Source organism: Silurus meridionalis, chromosome 17 (genome assembly GCF_014805685.1).
Source record: "Silurus meridionalis isolate SWU-2019-XX chromosome 17, ASM1480568v1, whole genome shotgun sequence".
NCBI classification, from domain to species: Eukaryota; Metazoa; Chordata; class Actinopteri; order Siluriformes; family Siluridae; genus Silurus; species Silurus meridionalis.
This window is the reverse complement of record NC_060900.1, coordinates 9801204-9816988: the sequence shown is the minus strand read 5'-3', so window position 1 is coordinate 9816988 and position 15785 is coordinate 9801204. Positions and strand designations below refer to the sequence as shown.

Sequence of the window (15785 nt, the reverse complement as noted above, 5' to 3'; positions counted from 1 at the left end):
AGAATAGCCTATATACATATATTGTCACAAGGGAGTTTGGTGTGTCTCCTATCACAGTTCCAAGATCATGGAGAAGATATTGGGAGAGAGAACATACACAAAGAGAGCTGAACAGGGCCATAGAAGGGCAACAACCCAGCAGCAGGCAAGATATCCTCTAGTGGGCCCTATGTTCACAGCCCAGCATCACGCAGCTTGATTGGCATTTGCCAGAGAACACCAGAATTGGCAGATCTGCCATTGGCGCACCGTTCTCTTCACGGATGAGAACAAGTTCACACTGAACACATGTGACAAACGTGAAAGAGTCTGAAGATGCCATGGAGAACCATATGCTGCCTGCAACACTGGCCAGCATGAACACTTAGTCTAGGGAGAAATATCCTCGGAGGCTTGAATAGATCTCCACATGCTAGCCATTGGTACAATTACTTCTGTTAGATATGGGGATAAAATCCTCAGAACCATTGTCAAAGTGTTTCATTAGACCTGATTCCTCCTGTTGCATAGCATTGCCCAGCCTTATGTGGATAGACATTTTTTAGTTAGATAATGAGGGATGCCAATAACTGGGAGGTGGTAGCTTATTGGTTAAGGCATTGGACTTTGAATCGGAAGGTCACACATTGGACTTCGGATTTAACCCAAGAAAAACCCCACCGTCACCAAGCTGCCACTGCTGGGCCCTTGAGCACGGCCCTTAACCTTTCCTGCTTAGTTGTAAGTCACTGTGGATAAGGGCGTCTGCCAAATGGAGAAGTAATATATACATTTTCTTCCAGAATATATATTGTGTATATTTTCTTCTTCTCCTAAATGAATAGAACTAAATGTGTGTGCTTATGAATATAATCAATAAAATTACAATTTTGATAGAATTATTTTTGTGAAAACTTACACAGGTTGGGTGCGTGTTCCATTAAGCATTTGCACAAGGTTATCTTGCAGGACTTTGTCCTTATACTTCACAGTATGTTCACCTATCGTCTCTGCATTCATCGAAAGCGATGCATTTCTGCCAATAACACAAAAAAAATGTTGCCGCTATTGGGTTGGGTCAAAACGAGTGTGTGTGTGTGTGTGTGTGTGTGTGTGTGTGTGTGTGGATATGCCTTTATGTCTTAATAAGAAATAGAAACATTAGGATAGAAATATCTGACACAAATCTTTTTTTGATTTTCTTTTAGCTACTGAGGTTAGAGTTACAATTAAATTTAGTTAAAGGCATTTATTGGCTACAGTAGTATTTATTGTAGATTAAGGTCCTAACAAGGATAATAAGAGAAAGGGTTTTGTGTGTGTGTGTGTGTGTGTGTGTGTGTGTGTGCGTGTGCGTGTGCGTGTGCGTGTGCTTGTGTGTGTGTGTATATGTGTTTACCTCAGTAAGGTCCATTGCATGGTAATGTAAATGTGTGAAGAATTGCTGAGCTCACGAATCATGGCTTCATGGCTAGCTGGACTGATACTCCACAGCAAACTGGCATCACTTTTAATCTTTGCTGTTACTATATCCTCTGCCATGTAGTTTACTATAAACTGCATTGCAGACTGTTTGAGGTTAGAAAGAAGAAAGAGATAAAAGAAGAACCAAATAAGGAATTAATTATACAAACTTTATACAGGATCCTTTTCTGAGCTGCTTCACTTAAAAGGTTTTAAAATATCATAAATATTAATAAATCATTTTAGAATCAGAGTGGAGAACAATAAGGCAAGAAATGCTCGTTTCACTCTTCTTGCTGCCTCTAGATTGAGAAAACTTTGAACTCTTATTAGTTTTTTGCATATTCCTGTGAGCGAAAAGCATAACCATTTAAAGAGCCTACAAATAATTAAAACATTTGCTATATGTAACAAGTTGGCACTGAGATTTAAGTTAAGAACTGACTCACTTAAAAAAAAACCTGACCAATTATTATAATTACTATTAGCATAAAACAGTATGTTGTGTTTAGTGACTTTACCGGGTAAGTCGCATAAACATTTGTCATCTTTTGGTATGTAGCTTCAGAAAAAGGCACTAGATTCTGTTCTTGGGCACTCATTGTAAACAAAGGCTAAAAAAACAAGATAAATATAATAATGAGGAAATGCTTCAGTAATACACTTTTAGAAAGAATTATTAAAACAAAGTCAAATCACCAACCTCATATCCTGATATGCTAAGTTGGATGGAAACATCTAAAGGTTGATTGGTTACTCCAGCCACTGATTTGACCAGTGACATGAAGAGAAGAGGAAACCAGACAATGCAGATAAGGGAAAATATAATCACACCACCCATGCCATATTTGACCACTTTGTTTTTTTTCTGTCCAGGAGTGTGAGGATATTTCTATAGCAATAGAAAGAGGAAAATTTTAATTTACAATGAATTATATTATTTAACAATTCACAAGTGGTGTATTTAAGTTAAAATCTAATTAATTAAATTGTATTTGATCTGAATTTACATATTATAAAGATGAATCATAGATTACTTGCAATTCTGGTATTTATCTTGAACATTTCATTAAACTAAACACCTGATCAAACAATTTACTGCATGTCACACTGTGTATGGTTGTGTATGTGGCAAATGAAATCTAAATCTAAGATAAATAGAGCTACAGCATATGGCAAACTTCATTAAGCAGTAGTGGTTTTGAGAATTAGGGATATATTTGTGACATTTGTTTTACCTTCTCAGACTCCCGCCAGCACTTCAGGATGAATATGTTGGCATAAATGTCCTCCACACAAATCCAGCTAGACAAGCTGAGAGTGGTGTCTGTCCATACCCAGTCCATCACAGCCCGCAGTTCGGTCAAAAAAGGAACCATTCTGAAGCTGCGTAAGCAAGAAAAATATAGGAAAAAGGATAATAAAACATTAAACATGATAAAAAAGGAATGTATGTAAATTTTTAATAGTTTTAGAATAGAGTTATTTATATTTAAGATATTTAGTCTAAAGAAAAAAAAACAGCCTAATTTTCAGTACATTTTCTGCAAATAGCAATTTGCCATTCCTTCTGATTTGGCCAACCAGTCTTTGCCAAACAATGCCAAAAATTTGTAAAGTGGAATTACAACGATAGTATTTCCTAACGAAACAAATATATATGTCACATACTGTATATCTTCTTTTATATATTCCTAAATGTATGCAATATAAAAAGAATGTAGAATTGTCTGTTCTTCAATAAGAAGTTTTTACAACAACCTGAGCAGCTCTTGTTCATGCAGGTTTTAAAAACAAGGATCAGTCAGTCAGTGAAAGAAAAAAAATAATAATCAATGCAGCTAATTAAATGCATACTTCAGAGTGTGTGTATCGCTACAAAACAATTATATGACATAAACCGTATAATGACAATTTTGGCTGATCATTTCCTATATATATATATATATATATATATATATATATATATATATATATATATATATATATATATATATATATAGGAAATAGGAATATATATAAGAAATCATTTCCTATATATATATATATATATATATATATATATATATATATATATATATATATATATATATATATATATAGGAAATGATCAGCCAAAATTGTCATATATGGTTCATGGCATTGATTTTTCTGCTTCATCTAAAATGAAAAAATGTAGGATGTTATGCTAAAATATTTAAGTAAATCTATTTATGAACTTTACAAACATCTCAGATAGCATTTGAAATATTAAGATTTGTTTTATAAGTAAAACAAAAAAAAAAACTGGCTATAATAATTCAACTTTCCAACAAACATTCAAATAATTTGTGGAATCCTATAACAGTGACAATCACTAACCCCTGAAAGAGAAAGAGATTGATGTAGTTGTAGTTCTTAGTGAGGAAATTGCCCAGGACTCGATTCGGATAGCCACATTTTATCTGGTATGCTGACAAGCCGAAGTAGATACATTTCACAAAGTACCACAGCTGTGCAACATGGTTCCTGTTGAACCTCCTGCAACAAAAGACCGTTGATTTAGCAATTTTAACACATTTGAATATACTTGTCACAAGTACTCACATGTAACTTCAAGACCAACAACAAAACAAAAGTTTATTTCACCCATTTATATCTTGTGTGAAATTAGGCAATTTGAAGTGGAATAACATATATATATCTTCTTCTTCTTCTTTCGGCTGCTCCCATTAGGGGTCGCCACAGCGGATCATCCGTCTCCATACCACCCTGTCCTCTACATCTGCCTCTTTCACACCAACTACCTGCATGTCTTCCCTCACCACATCCATGAACCTCCTCCTTGGCCTTCCTCTTTTCCTCCTACCTGGTGGCTCCATCTTCAACATTCTTCTACCAATATAATTCATGTCCCTTCTCTGCACATGTCCAAACCATCTCAATATATATATATATATATATATATATATATATATATATATATATATATATATATATATATATATATAAAATAAATAAAAATAAAATAAAAACAAAAACATTTTCTTTGTTCAGTGCAATATCTCTACAGCTAATAAAAAAAAATAAAAAATAAAAATGTATATACTAAATTCAATTAAATTATCATTTAGATTAAAATTACTAGAAGTACTAATACTAATAAAATTGTCTGATTTCAGCCATTATCATAAAACCCTTGTGTTTCATTCAAACTAAGATCTTCTTCTTCTTCTTCTTCTTCTTCTTCTTCTTCTTCTTCTTTCGGCTGCTCCCATTAGGGGTCGCCACAGCGGATCATCCGTCTCCATACCACCCTGTCTTCTACATCTGCCTCTTTCACACCAACTACCTGCATGTCTTCCCTCACCACATTCCATTCAAACTAAGATATTACCACAAAATTAAAAGAAAGCTCTGTGACTTACAAACAGTATGAGTGTTAAGGTAAAACATTAAATTGAAGACAAATTTGTAAACTCTCCCTCAGACAACTGCTACAGAATGCCAGAATGTATCATTAAATCGAACCATTTTCTGTATTTATCACAAATTTGTGACCAAGCTTGAGTAAAACCTACTTACCTCTCAGTGACCCCAGGCAGTATGAAGAACATCCAGAAGTGTATTCCAAAAACTAAAACTACCTGGAACACACACTTGCCTAGCAAGGTTTTCCTCAGATAGACAGCGCGGTCAACGACCATGGTGGCAAACTGGATGAGAAGCATGACAAGGAAGGCCTCAGGTACTTGGTCTTCTGACAAGGATTCAGTGATGTCAGCTGCTGCTGAATGTTTCTATTGAAATAAGCACAAGACTGTATTTAAAATATAGAAATTAAATGAAAAAAAAAAATTTAAACACTGAAATGGACATATAGTCTTACCCCAAAAGCCCAATAGCCGAAGATAATGATTATAAAGTTTACAACTTCAATCAGGAACATCAGAGCATATACATCACAAACAGGGCTGTACTCAGGATGGATGATGTCATAGAAAAACTGCCTGATGGGTAAATACACATGTAGTGCACTAAAAGAATGGAAAGAGAAATCTTGTTGGACTAATAAAGACTAAAATGTAAATAAATGTAAAGCAATTTAGCCAGGAGTGAAACCATCAGTCAATATAACTGTAACTCTAACAAATCTGACTATCTTTAATAATATGTTTATAATGATGTAAACAATTAACAAAGCAAAATGTTAGAACATACTATCAGCACATTGTCAATCGTATTAATATTACAACAGAAAGGCAAACATTCTAATAACAAAAACACTGACTAAAAAGTATTTCTACATAAGTTACATATAGTTACATATACTGCATTCATTAGATATGGCTAAAGGTCTGTGGACACCTGACCATGACATTCATATAAAAGCTAGATAGAACAATAGATTTTGAAAAAATGGCTGTAAAGATTTGTCTATTTAGCCATTGTGAGCTTAAACACGGATGTTTGGGGTGAAGTCAGTGTTTCAATTCATCCCAAGGTGTTCAGTGGGACTGAGGTCAGGGCTCTGTGCCCGATTCAGCGTTGCCATATCATGTCTTTATTATTTTACTCTGTGCACAGGAGCATTGTCATGCCAGTGAAGGGAAGTTTTAAAGATACAGGAATGTAAGAATTTAGATATAGCCTGAGGGTTTAGAAGGTTTCACCGAGAGTGTTCTATTCTGCCTTCTTTTTCAGTTTTGTATCCAAATAGCATTATCCATATATTTCACTTTACATGAGCATTTACTTGTGCATATATATATATATATATATATATATATATATATATATATATGCACAAGTAAATGCTCATGTAAAGTGAAATATATGGATAATATATATATATATATATATATATATATATATATATATATATATATATATATATATATATATAGGTGTGAATGCGTTACAAAGGGTACATTTGGGTTAACTAAAAATCTTTCATATTTTTTGCTACGCTATTAATTACAAATATTATGGCAAGTAATACTACAGTATACTTTACTCACACTTCTATGATAGCAGCCTTAGCTTCCAGCATTCTCTCTCTGACCAGCTTTCTGATCTGCTCTTTTCTGGATAAAGGCGCTTTGGAATGGCGTTTCTTCTTCCTTGGGTGATTTTCCTTCAACTGCCTAACATCTGTTGAATATATCAGTAGTGATACATTTTTACATTTCAGTTTTGCAGAAGATCCTGAATGCTAGTATGCAACATTTTTAGCACCTCTATGCTATCCTAAATCCAAGTCTAGGATTAATTTTTAGTTCTTAACAAATATCTACAATATTTTACACGATTTATAACATTGTATATTCTTAATGTTTATGTGCACAAGAAATAATAGGTGCAAAATATAATTGTCATTTTAAGTGGTCTACAATTTTTTCCAGGAACATTATTACTTCACACAGCCACTTTTAGCGCCATTTAACATCACAAAACCAAACACACACACACACACACACACACACACACACACACACACACACACACACACACACACACACACACACACACACACACACACACTTTTTAAATAAAAGATTTTAAATGTGTTGCAGGATGGATTTTTCACTACATGCTGTAGCTACTAGTGATAGTAAATAATAATACTAAGACTACTTCTACTACAACTACTACTACTACTACTAATAATAATAATACAAGCAGAAATTTATTTAACATTATAGTCCATATCACGTCCCATGGTCTTCAGAGTCTTTTCTGTTGTGTCTGAAAAAGAACTTGGCAGTGGAGGACTGAAGAGAAAAGATCCCAAGTAATGTTTTGGTATTTCCTTCTTCTCCTCTTGCTCCTCCACTTTGCCTGTTTTTTTCTGCCTTCTTTTTCAGTTTTTTAAGGAAGTCAGGCATCTCCACCTCTTTGTTGTCCCAAAGGCCATGACACTGCAACCACAAACAAGCATAATGTATTACTCTTTAGCTCATGCTTTTTAATTCATGACAAACATGCTGCAAAACACAATCATGTGAAAAGCTTGAACTCTAAATGCTTTCATTCATACTTTTATTTTTCTTGAACCAAAATTAATTTGTTTTTTTTCATGTACATTAAGATTTATGGTCTAGAACAGAAGCAGGTGGCTCATATATTTTAGCACACAATGTTTTAAGCCTTGATCTTCTGTAAAATAATCTGGTTTCTTAATCCTGCTCAGTGTTCTGGTTCTGGTTTGCCTGACTCTCTGCATGTTTTTGACTCTATTTTGTCTTTACACTGTTAATTGTTTTGTATTTCATAATAAAACATTTAAACTGCAAACACTGCAAATGTCTTGGAATCTTCTTCTTCTTTCGGCTGCTCCCATTAGGGGTCACCACAGGATCATTAGCCTCTATACTACCCTGTCCTATACATCTGCCACTTTCAAACCAACTACTCCTCGTCTCCTTCTTGACCTTCCTCATCTTTTGCTTCTTCCCATGTCCCGCATTTGTACATGACCTAACAATCTCAATTGGGCCTTCCTCACCTTGTCTCCAAAACATCCTACATGCGCAGTCATTTCTAATCCTGTCCATCCTCGTCACTCCCAATGAAAATCTCAGCATCTTCAGCTCTGCCACCTCCAGGTCCACCTCATGTGTTTTAGTCAATCCCACTGTCTCTAAACCATACAACATTGCAGGTCTCATCACAGTCCTATAAACTTTCCCTTTCACTCTTTTAGATACCCTTCTATCACAAATCACTCCTGCCACTCTTCTCCACCCACTCCACCCTGCCTGCACTCTTTTCTTCACTTCTCTAACACACTCTCTATTACTTTGCACTGTTGACTCCAGGTACCTTAACTCCTCCACCTTCTCCACCTCTTCTCCCTGCAACCACACCACTCCACTGCCCTCTCTCTCATTCACACAAATGTACTCTGTCTTACTCCTACTGACTTTCATTTTTCATCCTTCTCTTTCGTGTATACATCCACCTCTCAAGGCTTTATCTAACCTGCTATGAAATCATACTGTTGCTCACAGATGCTTACCTCTTCTCTCACCGGTATGTCATCTGGGCCATCCTCTTAATCGCTGCTCTCACTTCCTCCTTACTAATCCTATCCACTTCCTGCTTCACTTTATCTCCACATGATCCAACAATCTCTATCTCATTTTACCCATTCATCAGCTTCTCAAAATACCCCCTTCCCTTTTCAAACACACTCTACTCACTAGTCAACACATTTCCTTCTGCATCCTTTATTGCTCTAACTTGTAGCACATCCTTCCCTGCTCGGTCCCTCTGCCTGGCTAATCGTTACAAATCCTTATTTTCTTACTTAGTGTCAAACATCCCATACAGCTCCTGATATTCCTTTTTCTTTGCTTTTGCCACATCTCTTTTCACCTGCTGCTGCATCTCCTGTACTCCTGCCTACTTTTTGTATCACTCTGGTGATCCAAACTCTGTTCTACCAACCCCTTTCTCCTTTTGATTTCCTGTATTTTCTCATTTCACCACCACTAACCTCCACTCTTCTATACTTCTTCCTTCCCTGCTGTCTCTGTAGATATCTTCCCCATCTCCTTCTCCTCCTTTGGCTAACAGTAGCCCAATTACCCTGTTGGCTAACAGTACATTTGGTGGTCATTGCTAACCTGGGCCTTGACCGATCCGGTATGAAATTTAGTTTTGTGATCTGCATATTTAATTTGGCACGTTTTACACTGATGCCCTTTCTAATGCAACCCTCCCCATTGATCCAGGCTTGGGAACAGCACGACGAGTGCGCTCGCTTGTGCGACCCTAATGCCTGGGTTATATTCAGTATCTCACAAATGTGAGTACACCCCTCACATTTTAGGAACCATTTTAGTATATCTTTTCAATGGACATTACTATAGAAGTGAAACATGCATATTTATTAGAGTCAATGTGCAGCTTGTATAGCAGTATATACAGTACATACATACAAAACTGTTTCCAAAGTCTATAATTCTTGTGAGCATCATTGTTGTCTAGCACTGCCCTATTCCTCCTGGGAATGGAATTCACCAGAGCTGCACAGGTTATTGATGGGATCTTCCATCCTCAATAATAACATGAGCTGATGAATGCATGACAAATTAGACACATGGCACTTCTCCACCTTCCACTTGAGGATGCCCCACAGGTGCCTAATAGTGTTCAGGTCTGTATACATACTTGACCACTCCACCACCTTCACCTTCAACTTCATCAGCACAGCAGTTGTCATTTTGGTGGTGTGTTTGGGGTCATTATTATGCCATTTGGTCCAGTTTCTGAATTGAATGCATCATGTTCTGCTTCAGAATATCACAGTACATGTTGGAATGCATGTTTTCCTCAATGAAACGCAGCTCCCCCAATACCAGCAGGACTCATGCAACCCCAGACCAAGATGCTACCACCACTATGCTTGACTGTAGGCAAGTCATAATTTTCTCAGTACTTCTCACTAGGGCATTGCCACACATGCTGGACTCCATCTGAGCAAAACAAGTTTATCTCATCAGACCACAGAACATGGTTCCAGAGAATTCATGCTCTTGGACAGGTCTTGCCTTCAGCAAACTGTTTCAAAAGCTTCAGAAGAGGCCTCTGGGACAAAGGCCATGCAAACCGACGTGTTGTAGTGTGTGGCGTATAGTCTGAGCACTGACAAGCAGACTTTCTGCTACTGCAAACTCTAAAGCAAAGCTGGCAGCACTTGTGCATCTGTTTTTTTAAGCCAACTTTTGCACCTGATCGACCCTTGCGAGGCCTGTTCCGAGTGGAACCCGTCATGGAAAACCTCTGTGTGACCATGGCCACTGTACTGTAACTCAGTTTGAGGGTGTTACCGATCCTCTTATAGCCATCTTTGAGGAAAGCAACAATTCAAATTCTCAAATCCTTGAAGAATTCCTTGCCGTGAGGTGCCATGTTAAACATCCAGTGGTCAGTATGAAAGAATTGCACAAAATTTCAACTACTCTAATACAAGATATACAAATTTGTATAGTCCTGTCTAGCAGACAGAAACATGAACACAAATAGGACATGGATACACAACGTACAGCTGTTATTAATTACGGTGTAATCACTTTTGTTGGCAGTTTTTTAAATAATAGCTGTATGTTGATACATTACTGCTTAACAAGCTGCACATTGACTACTGTAAAATATATCCATGTTTCATTTCTATAGTATTGTCCCTGGAGAAGAAATACTACAATGGTTGCTGAAATGCGAGTGGTGTGTCTGTGTGTCAGAGAGCCACCAGTCACGCTTTCCTCCAACGCTCAACACTCTCGCTCAGCCTCTCCCTCCTACTAATCACCTACACCTGTCCTCCATTTACCCGTCCCCTTTATAAGGTCCCTCTTCCCCCTTCATTCGCCGCCCTACCGTTCCTATGACCGCGTGAGTTGCCCATGCTACCAGCTATGCTTCAGGTGAAGCATGAAGGTTTTACTCCAGGTTCCTGACACCTGGTCTATCTGTGATATAATCAAGAACTCATAAGAAATCATATATATCGAGAACTACTCTTGATGAGTCTGAACATTTGCCTGCCAGTATAAAATTAGGAAGCCTATCGTTTAAATGTTCTACACTTTTGATATATCCTTATTATGTTTAAAAAATTTTGATATATTCTTTTATCTAATTAATAAATGATTTAATTGTTCAGCTTAAAAAATTGTCATTTAATTACATGCAATTAATTCTATATTGCTATCATTTTCATATAAGTGATCAGTAGGTAAAATGCCTGCACCACCTTAAGGATGGAACGATGGAAGAAAAGAGCAAGAAGCTGAATAAGATCAAACAGAACATATCCGTCTTTCTTTTCCACTCCGATTATGTTTGGCAGAGCAAATGGCCGGTCAGCATTAATGCCTCGATATGCAGAGGTAGTCCACGGAAAGAAGCCAAACTGGAAGAAGTACTTCACTACCACTGTAAGCTGAGAGAAAAAAATGAAGAGAGAAGCAAAGGGTTTAATGTTCTTTAGAGAAAGCCATAGTGACTGTTACCTTATTTAAGCTTATACAAGAACCACTTTAGAACAACTTCAGAAAACAAAAAACAACCAAAAAAAAGTGCATGGTTATCAATTCAATCCCATTAATTGTTGTTTGTATAGCGCTTACAACAATGGACATTTTCTCAAAGCAGCTTTACACAGATAATGTTGTAAAAAAGAATGGTAATTTATTTATGTGGTAAAAGAAAAAAAATCTCCAGTCATGGACATTTCATGCTTCTCAGCTCAATAAGGATAAATGAATAACCAATTATTTAAGTGCAGACTTTCAGATCAGTCACGTGCAATTCTTTGTGCAGTAATTTATGACTATAACAAGGATAGGTAAAAACAATAAGATTCCTTTTTAACTTTGGTTTTTACGGATTTACGGTACATAAGGGATACTGGGAAAAAAAAATGAAATATTAAACAATATAAATCTTGTGTTACCTTCACACACAACTCCTTTTTTACCTTTATAATTGAAAATAATGGCCATTTTTCTAATAAAATAATAATAAATTATTTGTGTGGATTAGTGCATATAATGACCTCAGGCCAAAGTAAACCCAAGCTACATCAAGCTTAGACTGGGCTGACATATAAAGGCAAACTATGAAGAATCGTTTTTAAAAGGCAATTATTGAGGTCTTGTGGGTCAGGTCAAGTTTTTGTATAAAAAACACAGACAGGAAACATTATATATTTACACTGACCTCGGTATAGATGATGGCAGTCATCCAGAATCGCTTAGTGGGCCGAGGAACCGAAAGCATAGCCCAGAGGAATATGAGAATGGGGAGAAAGAGTGAAAGCAGCGAGGCAGACACCATGTGGTTTAGAATAATGACGAAGTAGCAGAGCATCTCTGACTGGGAAACCATGGTATTATAGAGGGCAAAGATGAGCTTCAGGAGTCGTGGTAATGAATGGAAGAACTTATCCGCCTCATCAATTTCTGGGATCTGAAACATACTTTTGGGGTTTGGGGTGTTTTCAAAAATAGCATTTTGACACACTGTGAAATACATGCCAAATTTATATGTTTTTATATTATGTATGTGCCAACATTTTGGCTTGCCAGATTTGCCTGTACTACATTCACATTCACACAGTGTCTAATAGGTATCCTGTTTATTCATATATAGGATTTTAATTATATGTACAGTATCTCACAGAAGTAAGTACCCCTCGCATTTTTAGCAACCATTTTAGTACATCTTCTGAAGAGACAACATATATTCCAAAATCACAACGACCCCAAACACACCGCCAAGATGGCATCTGCCTTGCTGAAGGTGATGGAGTGGCCAAACATGAACCCTATTTAGCAACTGTGGGGCATCCTCAAGTGAAAGATGGAAAAGCGCCATGTGTTTAACATCCAGCAGCCGTGATATCATTATGGAGTGGAAGAGGATCCCAGCAACAGCAACTCACACAAAATATTGACACATGTTCACTTAGGGTGTATTTATATTTTTACAGCTAATTTGACAATAATGGCTGTATGTTGAGTTATTGTCAGATGACAGTAAATCTATACTGCTATAACTATACTATACTGCTGTAAATATGCACATATAGTTTCATTTCTATAGTATTGTCCCTTGAGAAGATATACGAAAATGGTTGCTGAAATGGGAGGGGTGTACTATCTCTCTCTCTCTCTCTCTCTCTCTCTCTCTCTCTCTCTCTCTCTCTATATATATATATATATATATATATATATATATATATATATATATATATATATATATATATATGTCGGATATGTGCATCATTTTGGTGCTTGATTTGAGACTTGGTGCATCAGTAAAACAAATGTTAAGTGTATACAAATATTTTTTTTATGGAGTTTTTTTTTTTTTTTTTTTTTATATCTGAGTAAAGTAAAGACAACAAATGTGTGTTACGTTAAAGGTTTTAAATTCCCCTCATATAAACAGAAAATGTGCACTGCTTTAATCACGTTAATAAAATTAGTGCTGTTCAAAGTAATTTTGTTAATGCGTTATTAATGGGTTAATTTTGACAGCCCTAATATATTTATTGATATTTATTGACAGCCCTAATATATACAGTTAAATAAGTTAACTGTAATTAACTCTGAGTTCATTGGCAGCAAGACCTGACATAGACTAGATTTAGAAATCAACATAGATCCAAAACCAGGTACTAGTTAGCTTAGAATGTGTTTCTCACTTGTTCAGTAGTAATTCACTGGCAGTGAGGGCTCTGGTCTCCTCAGTAAGTGGCCGAGGTTCTGAATTACTCTCGCTCTTCACCTCCATGACTTCTGACTCCTGGGATGCTGATTTTAAAAATTCATATGTCTTTTGAAACTGATCATTTTCTTGATTTTCTTCTGGTTTTTCCTCCTTGTCTACTTCTCCATCTTCCCATTCAATGTTTATTTCATCTTCTGCTTCTTTATCCTCTTCCCTTATAACTGATGGTTCTTCATGACTTTAGGTAAAAAAAATAGCACGTTATTACTCATATGTCATCAAAATCTTTTGAAAGTGTATTGAACACGAAAGTTTTAATAGCATCAATATCAAATCCTACCCTAGAATATCAAATGAGACTATATCTATGTTGGCTGATTTGCAGAGTTTCTGTCGTCGCTGTTCGGTGGTTAGTCCCAAATCCTCAGTTTTTGGTGACACTAAACATGGGGCTTCATCAATTTCATCGTTAAGAGTCGGCTGGCGTGACATTAGCATGGTCTCATCAGTCTGACAGCTAAAAAAAAACAAAAACAGAAAAATTAAAAAGCATGTATTGAAGAGATATATTTGCAATACATGTTATAGCTAATCATTTTAAAGTGAAGGAATTTTATTACAGTTATTTTCTTCATCAGTGGATGCAATATGTGTGATTTGTGATTTTTACTCTTAATAAGGGTTATGAAATGTGAAATATCTTTAGTACCAGAACTGTTTGTTTTTGACCAGTGTTCAATATTCATAATAATGTGACTGAAAAAGTGAGCTAACTATGTTTCATTAAAACCTTAAACAAATCTGAGAACTGTTGTATAATAATATTTTATCCAAATTACTTTAGACTTTTCACTTGATACATTCCAGAAAAAAAACAGAAAAGTTAATCTACTACATAGCTTGAACACAGTAATGCTGTTTCCCAAAATGGGGTCTCTTAAGTGTCACATTTACGTTGCCATGTTTGTTTTCATTTTGGTTCATGTTTTGTCTCCACCCACATATTGTTTTTGCTTGTCCCCTAGAAAGGTCTTGATTACTCTCACCGGTTTTCAGTCTGACATGTGATTAGTCTGTGTATTTAAACCCTTGTGTCAGTGGTATATTATAGCTAAATAATTTTCCTGCAATTTTTTATTCTTTTAGTAATTTAAGATTTAGAATAAATGTAAAATGTGTGTAACACTGTTAATTTAATGCTTCTCCATTGTCCATTTCATTTAGGCTTGTTTTTAGTTTTTTTGTTGTGGTTTTGCATTACATTTTGCTAAACCCAGGCAATCCTGATCATGGGCTTCAGACTTGTGATTTTCATGACCTAGATCAACATTTTTGTTACATCCTGCAGGATCTCAGCCCCTATTCACATTCATATTCACACAATCTATACAGTATTTGTATTTGTTTATTTAGAATAATGAATGATGGACTTATAGACAATAAGGTACAGTCATTTGTTTTTCAATTTTTCAGGATATACTAACCTGGAAAGACTGCTGTTCCACGAGAGTTTAGAGTTGGCACTTCTTAGTTGGGCATAGCCATGAGGAGTGATAGGCAGTGGTGGTGGTGAGGTGGCAGGTAAAATGATCTCCTCATCCAACAGTGTCTGTGTACTTTGTCTGGACAGACAGTTCTGGTAAAATTTATGAATGCTTTCATGGGACACATCTCTGCCCTAAAGAAAAAAAAATAAAATCAGTGCAGTGCAGTGCAGTGCTATTAGAATATTTTACAGAGAGTGGAAAAGTTTGTCGATGTCCCCCTCAGGTACCTTGTTTTGTTGCTTGCTCAGCAGTGCTCTTTCAAAACGCAGCACCTTCGAGATGTCAAGATTGTCCTTACAGAATGAGTTCAAACCTTCTGTTATATCATCAATAAGAGACCGGAAGAAGACCAAGCTAAATTTTAGGCAGTCAATAATCCGCTCTGATATTTTAGCTGTGAGATAAAATAAGAGAAATTTTTTATAGGAGCACCTTTTCAACAAATCAGGTATGTGCTTCAGTTATAATAAAAACCATTAGTTCATATTTCATATATATATATTAACTCATTAGAAATTGTGATGGAACTATAATGCAGCACAAGGTGAACATGAAAATTATGTATAAATAGTG

General features: G+C 36.0%; 1 protein-coding gene across 1 annotated transcript in view; it reads right to left on the bottom strand.

Moving 5' to 3' along the window:
• Positions 1-15785, bottom strand: part of si:dkey-11f4.7 (piezo-type mechanosensitive ion channel component 2) — a 65056-nt gene that overhangs the window by 3529 nt on the left and 45742 nt on the right. Inside the window, exons 37-52 of the mRNA XM_046870926.1 lie at positions 15440-15606; positions 15150-15343; positions 14006-14182; positions 13640-13903; positions 12151-12409; positions 11183-11371; positions 7138-7343; positions 6444-6569; positions 5312-5459; positions 5008-5222; positions 3805-3963; positions 2682-2829; positions 2147-2335; positions 1965-2057; positions 1379-1548; positions 899-1015 (exon numbers count right to left, since the gene is read on the bottom strand). Coding sequence (XP_046726882.1) covers positions 899-1015; positions 1379-1548; positions 1965-2057; positions 2147-2335; positions 2682-2829; positions 3805-3963; positions 5008-5222; positions 5312-5459; positions 6444-6569; positions 7138-7343; positions 11183-11371; positions 12151-12409; positions 13640-13903; positions 14006-14182; positions 15150-15343; positions 15440-15606 — 2821 coding nt within the window. The remainder of the gene's footprint in view (positions 1-898; positions 1016-1378; positions 1549-1964; positions 2058-2146; positions 2336-2681; positions 2830-3804; positions 3964-5007; positions 5223-5311; positions 5460-6443; positions 6570-7137; positions 7344-11182; positions 11372-12150; positions 12410-13639; positions 13904-14005; positions 14183-15149; positions 15344-15439; positions 15607-15785) is intronic.